Source organism: Malus domestica, chromosome 14, assembly GCF_042453785.1.
Source record: "Malus domestica chromosome 14, GDT2T_hap1".
In the NCBI taxonomy this organism is placed as follows: Eukaryota; Viridiplantae; Streptophyta; class Magnoliopsida; order Rosales; family Rosaceae; genus Malus; species Malus domestica.
This window is the reverse complement of record NC_091674.1, coordinates 8,653,455-8,674,290: the sequence shown is the minus strand read 5'-3', so window position 1 is coordinate 8,674,290 and position 20,836 is coordinate 8,653,455. Positions and strand designations below refer to the sequence as shown.

The following is a 20,836-nucleotide window of genomic DNA, read 5'->3' as shown; positions in this document are numbered from 1 at the left end:
GTATCTGCCACCTTGTGCAGTGTGTGGCATATCAGCTTTTCTGCCATTGACAAGGATTGTCTGCCCTCCACTTCCTACGTTCTTTCCGTGTTTTTCTGTTTGTGTGGTCACGATTAAGTCACGTCAATATTTTATATTATTATTCATTTTTATCTTATTATATTTATAAAAAAAATAATATAAAATATTAACGTGACTTAACTGTGACCACAGAAAATAAGTGGGCACCGAAAGTGGAGGGCAAACAATTCTTGTCCTTCTGCCATACTTCTACAAGGGTGTGTTTGGAAGCAACCCAATATTTATTCTTATCATAAAATAGGACTATGTTTTTATAATTAATTACTTTAGAAAAGAGAAACGATACACATAATTTTTTTTACATGTTCACAGATTTTTGTAGTGGTAGTTTAAATTTACATTAAAGTATGTCATTGACTATTACTGGGCATAATTAATTACGAATACCATCGTAGCGATATCTTAGTTCGATATTATAAGTCTATCGTCATAGTAATATTTTTGTTTGATATTATAAGTCTTCTTTATAAGTAAATAAAAGAAGTCCAAATTAGATTATTAGTTCTCGTGGTGATATAAAATTTAAAAGATGGTTTATGTGGTAAAAAAAATTAAGATATAAACTTTTGTAGTGAAGTTTGTTAAGAGTTAGGTCTAAAGATAAAAATTTCGTCAATTCTCCGTTAATTGTTAACACGAGAGAATCATGTTATGATGCTAATTTTATCTTTTTATGTCAAAATGGCCTCAATCTCAATGCAGTCATTTTTGTGCACAATGAAAGATGAATTTGCTCATCAGGGTAAAAGATAAAAAGCAGTTGGAAAAGCTGCATGGCCATTTTCAGTTCCAAGAAGAAACACCAGTATAACGTTCCCATAGCTTTGGCACTTGGTTTGGATGGATGCAATAATGCATTCTACTGACTATATTCGCAGGCATGGTGAATATCTACGACATATATATACATACATACATATATATATATATATATATATATATATATATATATGAATAACTCAAAAAAATAGATAGAGATCCCAGTTTTCATTATTGTTTCACATGTGATGATGAACTTGTTCGGTTGTTTAGCAAACAGAAAAACAATCATACACATGCTCGTATAGTGACGTAGCCACATCAATACAATTATATTGTCAAACTGTAAATCTGAATCTCGTGTTTATATGAAAAAATTGTCACATAAATACTTATATTATTAATTTGTAAATCTGAATCACGTGTTCATATGGGTATCGACTTGATCAAGGGCTCAAATCAATTCAACAACATAAGCATTTGATGTTGTCAGATTGGAAGACGAGAATCTTCTTATTTAGTCAATATTCTTAAGAAAATTAGCAAAAATGTAAAAGGAAGATTAGACAGTAAAATCTGGCAGTTTTGCTAACCTTGCTTAAGAAAATTTGTATGCAGAAACATTTGTTTAGGGATGCAGACAGAAGGGATTACAGGCTGCCTAACGCTGGAAGTATGGTGGGCTTAAATGCATAAAGATGTGTAGTTTCCAGTCAATGTTTTTGGCCGAATAAATGCATGTGCCAATCGTAGTAGATGCAAACCAATAATATTAAGGATCATTTCTCTTGCAGAAAATATAACTAGGGAACATGGTTAAATTCATAAATAGAATTGGTCTCCAGAGTTTAGACAAATAGGAGCTTTGATCTCGAGTATTGATCTTTAAATTTATCATTACATGGAGCAACGGTTCTTACGTATGATACTGTTAAATCTTTCATCCAAATTAAAAGGTTTAAAAAACTACCATAAGAGACGAAAGAAAATTGCACTTATAGACCAACAGACATATCCACAAAAGAAAATTGCAGAAAGAAACAAAAATTGGAGTCTTGAATTTTCAGCAAAAGTAGACATCAAAGAATAAGAAGTCCAATTAGTTTACAAAAATCACTTAAAAGGGAAAAAAGCTGCTTTTGAGGCAGAAAATTAAATAGTAAAAGTAAAAGGGAGCAAGAAGAAAAGAAAAAAGTTGCTCAAAAACATCTTGAGTATTTACCAAAATCAAGTGTCTTTGTGCAATTCTTAATGTACATAGGTCACATTTATGTCCAACAATAATCTTCCTAGTAGCCATTTTATGCCATCTACAACCCTCAAAATGATTTATGTAAGGTAAAAAATGTAAGTAAAACCATCAGAACTACCGTGATTGAAGATGGGGGTGATAGTTCAACCTGTGGAAGATGTAGCCGTAAGCACGAACCAATCGCTTTCGAAATCTTCCGAGGTCTAATCTCACAGTTTGGCCATCAAGATAGATTTTCTTTGTGTATTCCCATCCCATTTTGTTTACACTCTCTGGATCCCTAAGAACAGGATCATCCTTATCATATTTGGCGTATAACGAGCTCTCCCGGGTTAGAATTTGGTAGCCGATGTATTTTAAGCCGAGCTTCCTTGCAGGTTCCCCATAATACTCCTTCGCTGCCCACTCAGTGCCAAGGGGAACAACTTGGATAAACACAGACCCAGGCTTCATGAACATAAAGTGTGTCATGGCAGCACCATGAACCCCAATCATCACATCACTCGCATTAAGGGCCCGATAAATCTTTGCTAACTCTGTCGTGCGGTCAGGTCTCAAAACGTTAACTTCAAACCCAATTTGCGCGGCCATTCTCACCATTAAATTCTCATTTGTTATCGCTCTTGATCCATTTCGAGATATGATGACCAGTTTAGGCTTCTTGAACTGATCTTCTTGCACTGCACTCTCAGGTTCGAAAGAGCTTTTAGATGCCAAAGATGCAGAAAGCTTTTCCTGTGCTTCCCGTTCCTCGTCTTCAATAAGACTTTTAATTCGAGGCCAGTAGGCTCGGTCTAGAAGATTTCGAAAGTCAACAATGCTCACATTTCCCTCCATCAGTGAAGAATCCACAGTGAGCTCGTCGTGAATCCTCAAACCAACTGTGACCTCTGGGAAGCAATGAGTTCTTGTATCTCCACTAAAGTCTATAGGCGGATAATCTGATAGTTGAGAAACAATGTCACCATATTTCGTCACCCACCAATTATGGTAATCGAGAATAACAAAAACAACCTTCTTGTTGAAACGCTGGGAAGTAATGAACAATGGCATAATCCCATCATTAAATTCATGATAGACATTACCGGTATATCCCCCGGTTGAGAAAAACACTGCCGGAACATCGTGCTGCACATCACACCGGTGGTGCATGCCTAGAGTGTCTTTCTTCGCAATGAGCTGTAATTCATCAATGGTGTCCATGACACTTGTTTCCCATTTCCGTGTATACGGTTTGACCTTTTCATGCTCTAGTTCCCCTGTTCCATCTTCTTCATTTTCCTCAACAACATCAGAAACACGATTTTGGAAGCTACTTCCTTCTGTAGATCGGTAGAGGAAGATAGTGGAGGAAGCAGACTGTGTTCTTACATCCCCTTTCATTACACAAATATCTGAACGAATATTGCTTCGATCGCAACATATAGTTCCTGAAGGCACAGGGACAACTTTTAACTCATTTGTATTAACAAAATAAACATCAATTATCAAAAGCATTTGAAGTTTATGATGGGATTACAATCTCTCATCAAAATCAAAACACATAAGACAGAGAGAGAGTTCAAAAAACTCCGTACTAGATTTTATAAACCTATCAATATATTTTCTATCCTTCCCCATTTTTGTTCATTAATTTCTCCTTGTTTCCATTCCTTCCCCTTTATTTTTCATGAACCAAATTGGGCCTAAGCGAATGCTAAATCAAAACCCGACTTCAGACTTGGACGTAGCTAAGTTGGCTAGAGCAGCGTGCTATCGCTCTGGACCCAAGCTCGAGTGCCCTTCCGCTTCCCCTTACTATAAATTAGATTAGAATATCGCTCCAATAAAAGTGAAGACCTTTAGCAGTATATCAATTCTATTTGACAATACAAGATCAAAAGAGAAAGCGAAAGGCAGCGCACTCACCGTTAGAGATTGAAGAACACAAGGGAACATTTACATCCATATCTTCCACAGGTGTTGAATCTGCAAAAACCCAAAAAACAACACCACCGTCATACACATGCAGGAAGATAAGAACAAAGAAAAGAACATAAAAAGATGAGAGAGAAAGTTACAAAGGAGAGAGAAAGTGGTGGTGGAGCTGAAAAGATGAGGGGCTAAGATGAAGCTGCAAGAGAGGAAAGAGATGAAGAGGAGATAGAGAAGCTTGGGACTTGTTCTCTTGTAATAGTAACCAGAGTTTGCAAACTCCATTAGAAAGGTGGTGGTCTGTGATTCTTCATCTTCCTCTGCGGCTGCACAAGGCTTTTCAACTTTTCTCCACTGGTGGTGCTGGTGCCGCTGATACCGCGCCATTATTTCTTATGCACAACAAAAAAGCTTTGATCTTTATTTTTCCTGTCCCCTGCTTTTCTGCTTTCTGCGTTTTGTAGAGAGAGAGAGAGAGAGAGAGAGAGGAGAAAGAGAGTTTGATGGAGTGGGAACAAAACCCAGATGAGGAAATGGAGAGAGATTTTCAAATAGCAGGGAAAGCAATGCTATTTTCTTGGATTCCTCCTATATGTTTTAAGGAGAGAGATGGGAGATGGGTTTTGCGTTTTGGGTTTTTTATATGTTGAGTTTTGAGAATAATTCTCACGTTAATAAAAAGAGCGACCTTGCATAAACTTATAATAAATTGAACTATTTTTTATATTATTGATTGATTTTATGGTCGCTCAATTTTCTTCGTTGAGAAGGTGCTTGCTTCTTGCTTTCTAGAGAGAGAAAGACGAGTTGATGGAGGTGAGAAATGGAAAGAAGCTGTCAAAGGCTTAAATTGAGGGAGTCGGTCTCTGCAAAGTTTGGTATTTTCTATTTTAAATTAATATTGAAATTAGTAATTTAATATAATTAAATTAAATTTGGCAGTCAAATGCGTGTAACGAGCAGCTGCGGCTTCAGACTTGCGATGTAAAGAGATCTGTGCTTATTTTTTTTTTTCCTTCGTTCCTCCTCGATTGGCTGCGGCTACTCTTTTTTTCTGGCACTTCGTGTAACTCGTTCTCCGACGCGCTTTGTAACACGCGCCTTGGAGAGCTGTTTCCAAGTTGGCAAACTGGCCGCTGCTGCAAGCGTAAGACTCGGCAATCAAGATCTGACTGACCTCCTGCTAACATTTTGATTAAGTGATTGGTAACGAATTTTAGGTTGTACTTTATATAGTTTGTCTTAAGTGTAATTTTTGACACTAATAATACATATTATTGTAGTTAAAGAGATATTTAAATACCTTTATGTGCCTTTTCAGTCTAAAAAAAAAAAGTAAATTATATTTAGCACTTCAAAAATTTCATTCTTTTTTTCACAAAGTATTTTCTTTTCTAATTATAAAAAATTTGAAATACCAAATGAAATTTTTGAAATACTAATAATAATTCCCTAACAAAACAATTAACTGATCCGTTTTATAAAAAAGAAAAATGATCTGACCTCCTGCTTAGAACATGGTAGGATTGGCCACTAAGGAAAGAATTTTGCAGATAAACAAACATCATGGTTGCACGTTTGGACTTACATTAGAATAAGACCACGACACGTTTAAAAATAATAAAAAACAGCAATTAATTAAAATGATTCACTTATGTTATGTTGTTTGTTTGTTCAAATATCCGCGATATAATAATAATAATAATAATAATAATATAATCACATCATAAACATAGATTATTTCACCAACCAGATATTAAAGTGAATCAACTTAATAAAAGCTTATACAAATCAAATAAAGACCATACAATAATGTTGAAATTTTCAGGTCGACGAGCTGAGGGTTCATCCAACAACACCGATACTGTCCCCACTTAACCACCTGCACAATCCTCAGATGTGAGGTTTTATTACAAAAAGCCTCGGTGTTAGTTAGAGTGGGGTAATTCTATTTAAAGTGCTTTCTCTCTTCTCTTTTGGCCGATGTGGGACAATCAGTTCCAACAAATAATGATATAATCACGACATTATAAAAGATTATTTCAGCAAATTCATATCAAAGTGAATCATTTCAATAAAAACCAATACATAAAGATGGCTCTTTGCTTATCTTAGTAGCAATTGATTAGTGATTTTTTTACCTTTTATTTGTCACTTTAACCAACTCTCTTCAGATTTCCAATGTTCTAATTTTTTCTAATTTTTTGTATCTTTTGTTTTTATTGTACACACATATATATTTGTAAGAGCTGTTCGATTCTTATGCATGGAATATTTAGTATTAATTTATTGATTGCTTATTCTGCTCAATATCGTTGTATAAAAAAAAAAAACAAAAAAACAAAATGAGATTAGCTTATGTCCGACGCAAAGATTATGGTGCTGTGTGACAGCATAAATGCAGCTCCTCTAAATGGATTTGTGTCCTACAATAACTAATAAAGCTTTTTATGCAAACTTCGTATGCCTTTAATAGGCTCATTACTAATAGCTATTGACTAATATGAGCTTTTAGGGCAATTAGCTGAAATTATCAATTTTGAACATTAGATTGTAGAAATGATCAATTTTACAATATCGTTGTGATATCATCGTTATGCCATCAATATATGATAAAAATATTGTCGTTATAAAAAAACTAATCATTTCTATAACCAAATGTCAAAAACTAATAATTGTAGTTAGGCTTGGCAATTTATGACACGACCCGTTAACCCGACACAACAAGACAAGAAATTAACAGGTTATCGGGTCGACATGATAACGAATCAGGTCGTTATCGGGCAACCCGATAAGCACTTGTTAAGATAACGGGTTGGTCTGAGTACATACGTAGGTAACCCGATACACGATAAGCAAAATATTAATTTTATAATTTTATACCCCCTAAAAATACTATAATAATTATATATATCATATATATATTATATTATACATATCATATATATATATATATATATATATATATTAAATTTAGAAAATTTGGAAACAAAATGAGGTAATATATTTTTGGGTAAAAGACTGTTTACTACCCTAATGTTTCGTGGTTTTCAACATTTAGTACATCAAGTTTTTTTCGTCTCAGAGTCATACCTAAAGTGTAAATTTTGGGACAGTCTCATACATCCGTTAGTCAAACTGTTAAGTTTTTCGTTAACTGTGACGTGGCGCACTGAGTGGACGCCACGTGTCATCCACGTTTTTTTTTTTTTTTCTTTTTTCTTTCTTTTCTTTTCTTCTTCTTCCTTCTTCTTCTTCTTCCTCCGACTGCAACTTTCACGATAAGCAAAATATTAATTTTATAATTTTATACCCCCTAAAAATACTATAATAATTATATATATCATATATATATTATATTATACATATCATATATATATATATATATATATATATATTAAATTTAGAAAATTTGGAAACAAAATGAGGTAATATATTTTTGGGTAAAAGACTGTTTACTATCCTAATGTTTCGTGGTTTTCAACATTTAGTACATCAAGTTTTTTTCGTCTCAGAGTCATACCTAAAGTGTAAATTTTGGGACAGTCTCATACATCCGTTAGTCAAACTGTTAAGTTTTTCGTTAACTGTGACGTGGCGCACTGAGTGGGCGCCACGTGTCATCCACGTTTTTTTTTTTTTTTTTTTTTTTCTTTCTTTTCTTTTCTTCTTCTTCCTTCTTCTTCTTCTTCTTCCTCCGACTGCAACTTTCACGATAAGCAAAATATTAATTTTATAATTTTATACCCCCTAAAAATACTATAATAATTATATATATCATATATATATATTATATTATACATATCATATATATATATATATATATATTAAATTTAGAAAATTTGGAAACAAAATGAGGTAATATATTTTTGGGTAAAAGACTGTTTACTATCCTAATGTTTCGTGGTTTTCAACATTTAGTACATCAAGTTTTTTTCGTCTCAGAGTCATACCTAAAGTGTAAATTTTGGGACAGTCTCATACATCCGTTAGTCAAACTGTTAAGTTTTTCGTTAACTGTGACGTGGCGCACTGAGTGGGCGCCACGTGTCATCCACGTTTTTTTTTTTTTTTTTTTTTTTCTTTCTTTTCTTTTCTTCTTCTTCCTTCTTCTTCTTCTTCTTCCTCCGACTGCAACTTTCACGATAAGCAAAATATTAATTTTATAATTTTATACCCCCTAAAAATACTATAATAATTATATATATCATATATATATATTATATTATACATATCATATATATATATATATATATATTAAATTTAGAAAATTTGGAAACAAAATGAGGTAATATATTTTTTGGTAAAAGACTGTTTACTACCCTAATGTTTCGTGGTTTTCAACATTTAGTACATCAAGTTTTTTTCGTCTCAGAGTCATACCTAAAGTGTAAATTTTGGGACAGTCTCATACATCCGTTAGTCAAACTGTTAAGTTTTTCGTTAACTGTGACGTGGTGCACTGAGTGGGCGCCACGTGTCATCCACGTTTTTTGTTTTTTTTTTTTTTTTTTGCTTCTTCCTTTTGCTTCTTCCTTCCTTCCTCCTTCCTTTCCCTTTCTTTCCTTCTTCTTCCTTCTTCTTCCTCCGAAATTTGGGGAATGATTTTTTTTTTTTCTTTCTTCTTCTTCTTCATCTTCTTCCTCAAAAAAAAAAAAAAAAAAAAAAAAAAAACACTTTCATCTTCCCCCAAATTCGGAGGAAGAAGAAGAAGAAGAACGAAGAAGGGGAAGGAAGAAGGAGAAGAAGGAGGAAGAAAAAAAAAATTGAATCTGGGCAGATTCGGAGGAAGAAGAAGAAGAAGAAGAAGAAGAAGAAGGAAGGAGGAAAGAGAAAGAAGAAGAAGAAGAAGAGGAAGAAAAGATAAAAGTGTTTTTTTTTTTTTTTGAGGAAGAAGAAGAAAGAAAGAAAAAAAAAAAAAACAAACTTCCCCAGATTTCGGAGGAAGAAGAAGAAGAAGAAGAAGGAGAAGGAAGAAGAAGGAAGAAGGGGAAGGAAGAAGGAGGAAGAAAAAGAAAGAAAAAAAAAAAAAATATTCCCCAGATTTCGGAGGAAGAAGAAGGAAGAAGAAGGAAGAAGGGGAAGAAAGGGAAAGGAAGGAGGAAGGAAGGAGGAAGGAAGGAAGAAGGAAAAGGAAGAAGCAAAAAAAAAAAAAAAAAAACAGAAAGTTGCAGTCGGAGGAAGAAGAAGAAGAAGGAAGAAGAAGAAAAGAAAAGAAAGAAAAAAGGAAAAAAAAAAAAAAACGTGGATGACACGTGGCGCCCACTCAGTGCGCCACGTCACAGTTAACGAAAAACTTAACAGTTTGACTAACGGATGTATGAGACTGTCCCAAAATTTACACTTTAGGTATGACTCTGAGACGAAAAAAACATGATGTACTAAATGTTGAAAACCACGAAACATGAGGGTAGTAAACAGTCTTTTACCCTATATTTTTATATGGTATAGCATTATTGTTTTATTTTTTTTCATAATTATTTTGGTAAACTTCTCATAATTTGAATGGTTTATAATGTTTGGTTTTTCTATACTTAATTTATACAAAAGAGAGTTTTGAACCTTACTGAAAAAATCATCAACATAACTCATGATAGCAATAGATCAAGCTAAAGTTCCAAAAGAAAACTAATGAAAAAAGCTTCAAAACTTTTAGTTTTAACCAAAAATCATCCTATAACTTTATTTAATGATAAGAACAAGAGAAAGAAAACCAAAAAAAAAAAAAAAAAAAACCTAACTAAAGGCGAGTGCAAAAAGCACCCAACCAATCCTTTAGTTGCATAACCATTTGACATAATCCTAGCATATTTTATTCTTCTAAAATTAAAATTTCAAATTGAAATGGGTTCCATTCGATTCAAAACCACATCTGGGGCTGTATGGTTAGGAAGGAGTCGATCAGGTGTGGGGCAACATCATTAACAACATCTTTGGACTCATCACCCATTTTTCTAGTAATGGTATTGAGCTATTAACCATGCATGACTTTAACGGCATGGACGTTAATCTCTATCATGTTTTTTTTTTTTTAAATCTTTTTATTGCATTCTGGTGAAAGAACTTGAAAATCTGGGACAAGCATCTACCGTTAAGTTTCATAAACAATGTAGTATCGTTAAATTTCATAAACAATGTTGTGCCGTTAAATTTCATAAACAGTGTAGTACCATTAAGTTTCATAAACAATGTAATAAGTTTCATAAACAGTGTAGTAAGTTTCATAAACAATGTAGTGAGTTTTCATAAATAGTGTAGTAAGTTTCATAAACAGTTTGTGCGAGGGTGGTGTACTTGAGATGCATTTCCTCTAGCTCTAGAAAAGGACATCATATGGACTGAATTAAAGGGGTCGATCATCCTAAAATTAGGATTCAATGTTCGGGTCCGCACGTCAGTTTTTTTTAAATATTAAAATTATGTCTTTTTTTCATTAAAATTTAAGTTTTTTTGTCATTTTTATTAAAATTTAAGAGCTTTTCATTAAAATTTAAGTCTTTTTCATTAAAGAAAGTTATAGCATGATTTTTTTTATTAAAATAAACTTAGTCCAAGCCTTCTTCATGAAAGTTCTCAAGTTCCAATACAATTTCCCCATGATGATTGATGAAAATTGAAGGATTTTGTAAAAGGAATAACATGCAAGTTTTGAGTTTTATTGGCAAGGTTTTAACTTCTGAGAAAGGTTTCACAACCTTGAAAAGAAAAACTCATTTATTTTGCATATCCTTGCACATTTGATATTTTGTAGTAGACTAGTAGTGTATTGGTGTTTTTTTATTAGGTTCTTATTTTGGAGTGTAGATGTAGTACTTAACGACAAATGTATTTTTATGTTTTGAAGTAATATTTATGTGGTAATGTGGTATGTGCAAATTTAAGAAAAAAAAAATTAATGGGTCATAACAGGTCGGGTCATTTTACTCGTTGGGTAAAGTGACTCGACTTGTTAATGACTAGTTAAGATAACGAGTATGACACGATACAACTCGTTAAGATAACAAGTGTGGTTCACATTTGGGCTAGCAATGGGCTAGCAATAATGTGGTTCACATTTGCCTTTGGCGAAAATCGAACCTAAGACCTCTCACTTACAAGTAAAGAGGAATACCATTAGACCGTAGTACTAAAGAGGATCCCTATATGAAACCCCATCCCAATTAATTGTAATTTCATTTTAACAAGAATTATGAGATTACGATTTTGTCCCCTATCCTTTACCCAATTCGGTTTCCCTTTTTGGATTTCCTATAAATTCTCCCTCTCTTTTTGGCTACCATGTGACAACTCCCCAACCCCCATCTCTTTTCTCTCTCATTCTCTCTTCTCCCTTAAGTCACTCTCTCAGTTATTTCTCTCGCGTACAAACCCTATATCCCTCTCCCCGAACTACACACACACCCAAAGTTGACAAACAACTGCGATGACGATACCACCATCACCACCGGTGTCGACTTTCTCTCCATTATCCTCTGTGAAGCACAGAGAGCCCATGAAGTACATCAGCAAGCCCGTGGTTTTCAAGCCCAAAATTTGGCCGACTCCGGCCACCTCACAGTGTGTTATAGGTATGAACATCTTCCTCTCTTTCATAACCTTAATTCTAAGGCTAGATCGTAGGGTCTATTGGAGCACCGAAGTTGATTGGAGCTCGAGAAGTTCCGGTCTTCTCCCTCACCGAAACTAGGTCAGACCCAACCCAAATCCTTGCAAACTGAATCCCCTAGCCTAGAGTTTTGGGCCAGGCTTTCAAGCCCAAAGCCTGTGGAACCCTAAACCCAACCCACTAAACCTAAACCTAAATTGGGCCTTTGGGCCGTGTAGAACCAGGGCTTTCGGCCCACTGAGCCCAACCTAAATACAATCCCCTGGGTCGGGTTACAAGCCCAAAACCTTTAAGCCTAGTCTTTTTGAGGCCTTTGGGCCATGCAAACTAGGGCATTTGGCCCGTTGAACTTAAGCCCAAACCTAATAGGCCCAAGCCTAGGAACCAAGCCTAAGCCCAAGCCCAGAATCAGATCCAACCCAACCTAGTCGGATCCCAGGAACCTAGTTTGAGCATGGGTGCGAGTGAAGGGTTGCCGGTGCTGACGCGTGAAGCACACGCGCCGCTGTGGACTTTTCTAATGACCCATCTCGGCACGTGGCCGCCAAGGAAGCCACCTTACGGCGACGTGTGAGGGTACTCGATGTCCCTTGTTATATTTTTCGACGTCCTGAATTTGTTTATGACGTTCATTTTTCGAAATTCAATCGTTATGGTAAAGTTTTATAAATTGGACCTTTTATATGCTTATGTGCGATTATTAGCGATGATTCCGTCCACGGCTCTTCGACGACGGAGTATATGTGAGTGGACCCCTTCTAAAATGCATATTTTGCTATTAAAAATGCATTCATGAAAAGCACGATTTAATGGTTACGTTTTATGATTAAATTAGATTTTACTTTTTATGAGATATCATACTTTACTGAGAATATTTTGGAATACCATGCTTTATGGATTTTATGTTCTTTGTGGTATATATGATGGATGACTATATACTATGAAGATATTTTGAAATATGATGTTTGAGCTACTGAGCTCTGTTGAGATATATGTACTTCTGTTGGAAAGATTGTATTAAATGTTTTTGTGCTCATCTAGTAGTCACTATTCTGCCTACGAGCGTATGTTCTGCCTATTGATGTAAGTTTCTGCCATTGGGTGATTGTCCTACCTATGGGCGTATGTTTTGCTTATGGACGTATATCCTGCCAACGGGTGATTGTCTTACCTACGGGCGTATGTTCTGCCTACGAGTGATTGTCTTGCCTACGAGCGTGTGTCCTGTCTACGAGCGATTGTTCTGCCTATAGGCACGTGATGGAGAGCCTTCGGGCGATTTGATACCACTATTTAGCACATTATATATGATATATATTTTATGAAGGGTTTTATGGCATGCTAGGGTTTTCGGAAAACCTATCACATATTATATTATTAGTTTTGTTTGTACCATATTTGACCAATTCCGAAACTACTGAGCACCAATCAACGTTATACCGTTAAGGACCTAGAAGAGTTTCCCTCCAACCAGAAGGCCAATCACAGCGCGACACGTGTCGAAATCAGAAGCCAATCATAGCGCGACAATTGTCAACATCAGAAGCCAATCACAACATGTCAGAATGAAACTAGAAACTCTCTTCTATAAATAGAGATCATTCTCTCACAATATTTCCTAATGTCATTTGTACTAAATCATTCACTAGTACTCACTAAAGGAGAGCTTGAACCTATGTACTTGTGTAAACCCTTCACAATTATTGAGAACTCCTCTACTCCGTGGACGTAGCCAATCTGGGTGAACCACGTACATCTTGTGTTTGCTTCCATGTCTCTATCTATTTACATACTTATCCACACTAGTGACCGGAGCAATCTAGCGAAGGTTACAAACTTAACACTTTCTGTTGTACCAAAGTCCTCACTGATTTTGTGCATCAATATTTGGCGCCGTCTGTGGGAAGCGACACTTATTCCCACTCTCTTCAGCTTTGTCAAGGTGGTTTCCACCATTCGTACACTCTCTTTTGACCAGGCATCCCTCTCCAACATGGGGAGCGAAGGAAGCCACAACACACAGAATGACACCCTTCTTGCACCTAGTGCGAAGCAACGAAAGAAGGAATGAAAGAAGGTTGCTCTTCAAGCTAAAGTCGATGAGCTAGAAGCTCAGAACAATAAGATAGCAATGAAGAATGAGGTCCTCTAGGAGCAGTATGAGAAGCTCTTTGAGACGCTCCACAAAACTAGGCGTACTCAAACACGCGAGCTCGTTGCCCCTGTGGACATCAACCATCATCTGGGTGCCCCCCAACACGGAGGGTCACCTTCTTTCGACATGGGTATCCCTGATGAGGAGTGAGCTAGTCATCAAAACATTGATCAACATAAGACTTCTCTCAACCCAGATGCTTCGACCCAAAGCAAGAGAAGTGGAGGAAGACACATTCTTGCAGAAGGGTTGGAAAGATCGAAAGCCGTTTATCGCAACTGTCGAAGCTTCCTAAAACAACGTTGAGAGAATCCCCTCCACATATGCTCGAAAATCAATGATCCAAGAATTTCTGAAAGACCCAATCTCATCCCACGACCTAGGCCAGCTGCCAATCTAGAGAAGGAACGACAGGTCCCAGAGGAACATGAAGGTACAAGAGACTTTGAAGTGTTCCGACAGACTCGCCCTAGAAGTCAGTACGGCGAGTCCAAGGAAAAACCACACGCTCTTGCTCAAACTCTCCTACTTCTAAGAGACGACGGAGACTTACAAAAGAAAATTCCAGTGGTACCTGACTCCACCCAGGACTCCCTTGTCCTACAGCCCCTTGAGGAAGTAAACAAGTTGAAGGCCGAACGTCAGGCCGAGATACCTAACTAGAACCAACCCAGGCTTGACCCTCTCACAAAGAGGATCCTTGACACCCCCATTCAAGAGAAGACAAAACAAAAGCTTGGTTTACAACTCTATACTGGAAGGGATGACCAAATTGAACACCTTAACCTCTTTGAGTCCACCATGGCATATCGGATGCACACCGACGAAGAGCGATGTCTTATTTTCCCCTCCACCCTCTCTGGCGGACCACTAAACTAGTATTGCCGTCTTCCACCTGAGACAGTAGACTCATTTGAGGAACTGAGGAAATTGTTTGTCTCTCAACACATGTTCCAGACCGATCACTTGCATTTTGCAGATGACTTGTACACTATTCTCCAGAAGCTGGATGAGTTACTATGAGAGTATGCCTGTAGCTTCAGCCATGAGTATTCTCGCTGTGTTAAGGCAGATGACAAGATTGCCCTGAAGGCCTTCGCGGTAGGCCTACATGATTGTTTCTTCAAGTACATGATTAATGCCAACACTTGGAAGACTTACTCTGAGGTGATGGCACATGCTTACAACCACGCCTCTGCTGAAGCAAGGACATACCAAGGGAACACTCATATGGTTAACCCTTATCAACAAGTGGGAAGTGGAACTCAAGTTCTACCAAATGAGGAGATCTTGGCCATTCAGACACCCATTGCATCATCTCCTGCCTCATTTAACTACTCACTAAGTCACCAAACGTATCTGTCTCTTGGTAAAAGGAATGATTTTTACTCTCAACAAGCCCATTACAACAAGAGGGATAAAAGTTCATATTAAGACAACCAGTGGTGAACGTACTGTCGACTATTATGACTATGGGGCCAAGCCTCACTCTTTTACAGTGGAGAACTAGGTACTGAAGGAAATGCTATTATAAGAAGGCATACACATTACAAATGTTTTGACTCTCAACCGCTTGAGATCTTTTGTCACACAAGCCATCCGGAAAATATTTAAAGAAAAGGGAATTCAGACAACTTCTTCTGTGTCTTTTACGTTTCTAGCACTGGAACATTTGGTCTACGATGACCTACCCTTATATTCCAACTCAGAGCTTCAACATGCGTACTTTGACACAAAGTATGTGATACTAAGGGTTACAACCAACATGGTTCATATATCAAAAGCATGGATCCCTTCATGCATAGCAAAACATTCATAAGCATCACTCATATCAATCAACATAAACATCATACATTCCAACACATTCATACATAAACATCATACATTCCAACATATCTATACATAAGCCAACTGTGCTTTGAAAGGGTTCAACATACTTTGTGTCATTTGACACTTGCTACAATGTGCCTAAACACCTTACCCTTATTCTCACCAACCAGGTGATAAAATGTAAAGAAGGAACTCATCTTCATGCCACCAACCAAGTGATGAAATGTACAACCCATACTCTCCTTCATGCCACCAACCAGGTGATGAAATGTACAACCCGTACTCTAATATCATTTGGCAACTTGCCACTCATGCCACCAACCAGGTAATGAAATGTACAACCCGTACTCTCCTTCATGCCACTAACCAGGTGATGAAATGTACGACCCGTACTCTAATATCATTTGGCAACTTGCCATTCATGCCACCAACCAGGTGATGAAATGTACAACCCGTACTCTAATATCATTTGGCAACTTGCCACTCATGCCACCAACCAGGTGAAGAATGAACTCATCTTCATACCATCAACTAGGTGATGAAATGTACAACCCGTACTCTTTTTCATGCCACCAACTAGGTGATGAAATGTACAACCCGTACTCTAATATCATTTGGCAACTTGCCATTCATGCCACCAACCAGGTGAAGAAGGAACTCATCCTCGTGCCACCAACCAGGTGATGAAATGTGATGAAAGATGATGAAGGAACTCACATTCGTACCACCAACCAAGTGATGAAAGCAACTCACCATTCATTCCACTTACCAGAAGACGAGTGTTACAACTTGTACATGTGAACTCCTAGCATTCACAAATAACCAAAAACCCTCAAGCTTGACAACTCAACTAGGGGAGCACTTATGCCCCACAAGAGTTATTATCACCAACAAAATCTTATTGCAAGCCAATAACAACTTCAGTGCATGGCATACGAAGATTAAGCTATTCAGCCCTCTTGCATCTGCTTCAGACATTTCCCCTCTGTAACAATGCAAACACTACAACTCGTAGAAAGCTTCACACACTCTTGATCAAGACAGTGTGAAGCAAAACCAATTTATGGTGCTAACAAGAGTTTTATCAATGGAAGGTAACCACAATTCTCAAAAGCTTTACACTCTTGATTAAGACAGTGTGAAGTAAAACCAATTTATGGTGCCAACAAAAGCTTCATCAATGGAGGGCAACCACAATTCTCAAAAGTTTCACACACTTTTAATCAAGATAGTATGAAACAAAACCAATTTATGGTGCCAACAAGAGCTTCATCAAAGGAGGGCAACCACAATTCTCAAAAGCTTCACATGCTCTTGATCAAGACAGTGTGAAGCAAAACCAATTTATGGTGGCAACAAGAGCTTTATCAAAGGCGTTCAACCACAATTCTGAAAAGCTTCACACACTCTTGATCAAGACAGTGTGAAACAAAACCAATTTATGGTGCCAACAAGAGCTTTATCAATGGAGGGCAACCATAATTCTCAAAAGCTTCACACACTCTTGATCAAGACAATGTGAAGCAAAACCAATTTATGGTGCCAACAAGAGCTTCATCAAATGATTCTCAAAAGCTTCACACACTCTTGATCAAGACAATATGAAGCAAAACCAATTTATGGTGCCAACAAGAGCTTCATCAATGGAGGGCAACCACAATTCTCAAAAGCTTCACACACTCTTGATCAAGACAGTGTGAAGCAAAACCAATTTATGGTGCCAACAAAAACTTCATCAAAGGAGTTCAACCACAATTCTCAAAAGCTTCACACTTTTGATCAAGACAGTGTGAAGCAAAACCAATTTATGGTGCCAACAAAAGCTTCATCAATGGAGGGCAACTACAATTCTCAAACGTTCAAAGCAAATTCAAGACTGTTCGAAGCAAATTCAATTTATATGGTTCATCCAAACCTTCGACCACTACAAGGTGTGGCTTGCATCACAATCTCTTGCTCAACAGTGTGGAAGCAAAATTTGTATATGTTGTCTCTCCCACATTTTCAAATTTCTAGTTTCCCAAAAAAAAAAAAAAAAAAAAAAAAAAAAAAAAAAAAAGGGAAATTCAACAAAGCTTCATCAATGGAGGACAACTACAAATTCTCAAAAGCTTCACACTATCTTGATCAAGATAGTGTGAAGCAAAATCAATTCATGGTACCCAATAAAAGCTTCAACTCCAAAGCTTCACAAACAAAAGCTTCATCAATGGAAGACAACTACAAATTCTCAAAAGCTTTACACTATCTTAATCAAGATAGTGTGAAGCAAAATCAATTCATGGTACCCAACAAAGCTTCACTCATAAAAGCTTCACCAACAAAAGCTTCATCAATGGAGGACAACTACAAATTCTCAAAAGCTTCACACTATCTTGATCAAGATAGTGTGAAGCAAAACCAATTCATGGTACCCAACAAAAGCTTTAACTCCAAAGCTTCACCTACAAAAGTTTCACCCACAATAGCTTCACCTACAAAAGCTTAAAGCTTCACCCACAAAAGCTTCATCCACCACAAAAGCTTCACCCATAAAAGCTTCACCAACAAAAGTTTCACCCATAAAAGCTTCCCCCACTACAAAAGCTTTACCCACAAAAGCTTCACCCACAAAAGCTTCTCCCACCACAAAAGCTTCACCCACAAAAGCTTCACCAACAAAAGATTCACCCACAAAAGCTTCCCCCACCACAAAAGCTTCACCCACAAAAACTTCACCCACTACAAAAGCTTCACACATAAAAGCTTCACCAACAAAAGCTTCACCCACCATAAAAGCTTCACCCACAAAAGCTTCACATACAAAGCTTCAACACAAAAGTTTCACCTACAAAAGCTTCACACTATCTTGATCAAGATAGTGTGAAGCAAAATCAATTCATGGTACCCAACAAAGCTTCAACCTCAAAGCTTCACCTACAAAGCTTCAACCTCAAAGCTTCACCTACAAAGCTTAAAAAATATATATATATATATATATATATATATATTTTTTTTTTTTCTAAAATTCGAAAATTAAAAAATTAAAAAATTCTAAATTTCGAAAAAAAAAAAATTTCCCTAGGCCTCATCTTCTTTGGGCCTAACTTTCATAACACATATATATGAAGGAGGAGTTTTGGGCTACCACTTAGAAAGGAAAATGGTGAAGTTTTGTTACTTTAGAAGCTTGGCTACTAGTAAGACACCTTATTTGTCAACTTCCTCGACCGGAGACTTGGAGAACTCCTACCATATGTTATTGCACCTTGATACTCGAAAGTCTTACGACCACTTAGTGACTTGGATTTTTCAAGTCTCCAAACGAGAAGTTTTCCTCAGTCGGGAAATTAAGGGAGCACTACCTCAACCTACATGCTTCACTCACAAAGCTTCAACATACAAGCTTCAACAAAAGGAAAATTTCAAAGAACTTAGTGAAGAAGGCCTTGGTGTATTTAACACAATACGTTGAAATGAAGCAAAGCTTGTTTATTGATATCTCCGATAAGTTACAAATATGTACATATACATGAATCAAAATAAACAAACAAGAGGGAACCTTCACAAAGGTTGCTCAGGAGAAGTCTTAACAGTTGGCAGAGCCCCAAAAAGAGGAGGCACCAGAGGGTGATTATTCGGAGCCTCAGTACTAGGCAAAACCCCAAAAGGAGGAGGCACCGAAGGTTGATCATTTGGAGCTTCATTACCCGGTACAGCCCTAGAAGACAAATGCAATAAATGCCTTTGGAACAAACCCACAAACCTCTGATGATCAAGTAAAATCTGACCATCAGATTCTTGCAGCTGGTCGAGCTTCCTCTTCATGTTTGTAGCATAGTCATGTGCGAGCCTGTGCAACTGTTTATTCTCATGCTTGAGCCTTCTTATCTCTATTTGAGACTTATCACTTCAGTCGCCAATGATTCAACTTGGCGGGTTCGAGCAAATAGGCGTGGGGCCATATTAGATACAGAACCTGCACACTGAACATTGAGAGCCAGAGAATCCTTAACAGCCAACTCATCATACCGTTTGGAAAGTAGTCTGTTATCTTTGGGAGTGAGAAGGTTCTTGGCCACCACTGCAGCGGTCATATCATTCTTTATCACATAGTCCCCAACGGTAAGATGACTAGTAGGGGATAAGAAAGATGGGCACCATATGTTGTCTTGAGAAGGCATGGCTACCTCTTCACCAAAGTTCAAGTCAAAACGACGGTCAGATGGGCCAGACATTCTCAGAAATGATGAAGGAAATAAATCTCTGAAGTAAGGGGAAAATTCTTACAAGCAATAACTCTCTGAATGTACTTCTTGCACATAATTGGTGTCCTTATAAAAGAAAGGGCAACAGGGTCGTTGGTTCAAAAATCGAAGAGGCACCACTCTCCGGATTCCAAAGAGGCACCACTTTCCACACGTAACATCAGCTCCTCGGGTACCACAGATAACTTTGCCAAAGATCTCTGAAAAAATTTAGACACATAAATTTTGAAGGACCAGCTACCCTACTATTACCCACAAGGGTAAAAGAACAGCACCACTGCTTGATAACTAGAAAGTCCCAATGTGTGTCAACCTCCGTGCTCTGTGGCAAAGCAGACTGGCAAAAATACCCAACCTTTACTCACATTCGAGAAAACACTCCCAACAAGATTGCTTGCTAAAAGATCGATGAGGCACAACTCTCCGAATCTCGAAAGCCAAACTCCCAACAGTATTACGTGCTCAAAAATCGAAGAGGCACCACCATTCGAATCTTGAGAGCCAGACTTCCAACAGGATTACTTTCTCAAAAATCGAAGAAACACTGCTCTCCGAATCTCGAGAGCCAGACTCCCAACATGATTACTTTCTCAAAAATTGAAGAGACACTGCTTTCCGAATCACAAGAGTCAGACTCCTAACAGGATTGTTTTCTCAAAAATTGAAGAGGCACCGCTCTCCGAATCTCGAGAGCCAAACTCCCAAAAAAATTACGTGCCTAAAAATCGAAGAGGCATCGCCCTCCGAATCTCGAGAGCCAGACTCCCAACAGAATTACGTGCTCAAAAATTGAAGAGGCATCACCCTCCGAATCTCGAGACCCAGACTCCCAACAGGATTACTTTCTAAAAAATCGAAGAGACACTGCTTTTCGAATCTCAAAAGTCAGGCTCCCAACAGGATTTCTTTCTCAAAAATCGAAGAGGCACCGTTATCTGAATCTCCAGAGCCAGATCCCCGACAGGATTGCTTGTTCAAAAATTGAAGAGGCA

General features: G+C 37.3%; 1 protein-coding gene across 1 annotated transcript; it reads right to left on the bottom strand.

The window, feature by feature from the left end:
* Positions 1 to 2,057: 2,057 nt before the first annotated feature.
* LOC103424349 (xylan glycosyltransferase MUCI21-like) lies at positions 2,058 to 4,826 on the bottom strand. Its single transcript, XM_070812335.1, has 3 exons — positions 4,153 to 4,826; positions 4,001 to 4,060; positions 2,058 to 3,522 (listed from the first exon to the last, which is right to left on the bottom strand). The coding sequence occupies exons 1-3, from the start codon at positions 4,391 to 4,393 to the stop codon at positions 2,207 to 2,209; spliced, it is 1,617 nt and encodes a 538-aa protein (XP_070668436.1). The 5' UTR covers positions 4,394 to 4,826; the 3' UTR covers positions 2,058 to 2,206.
* Positions 4,827 to 20,836: the final 16,010 nt, after the last annotated feature.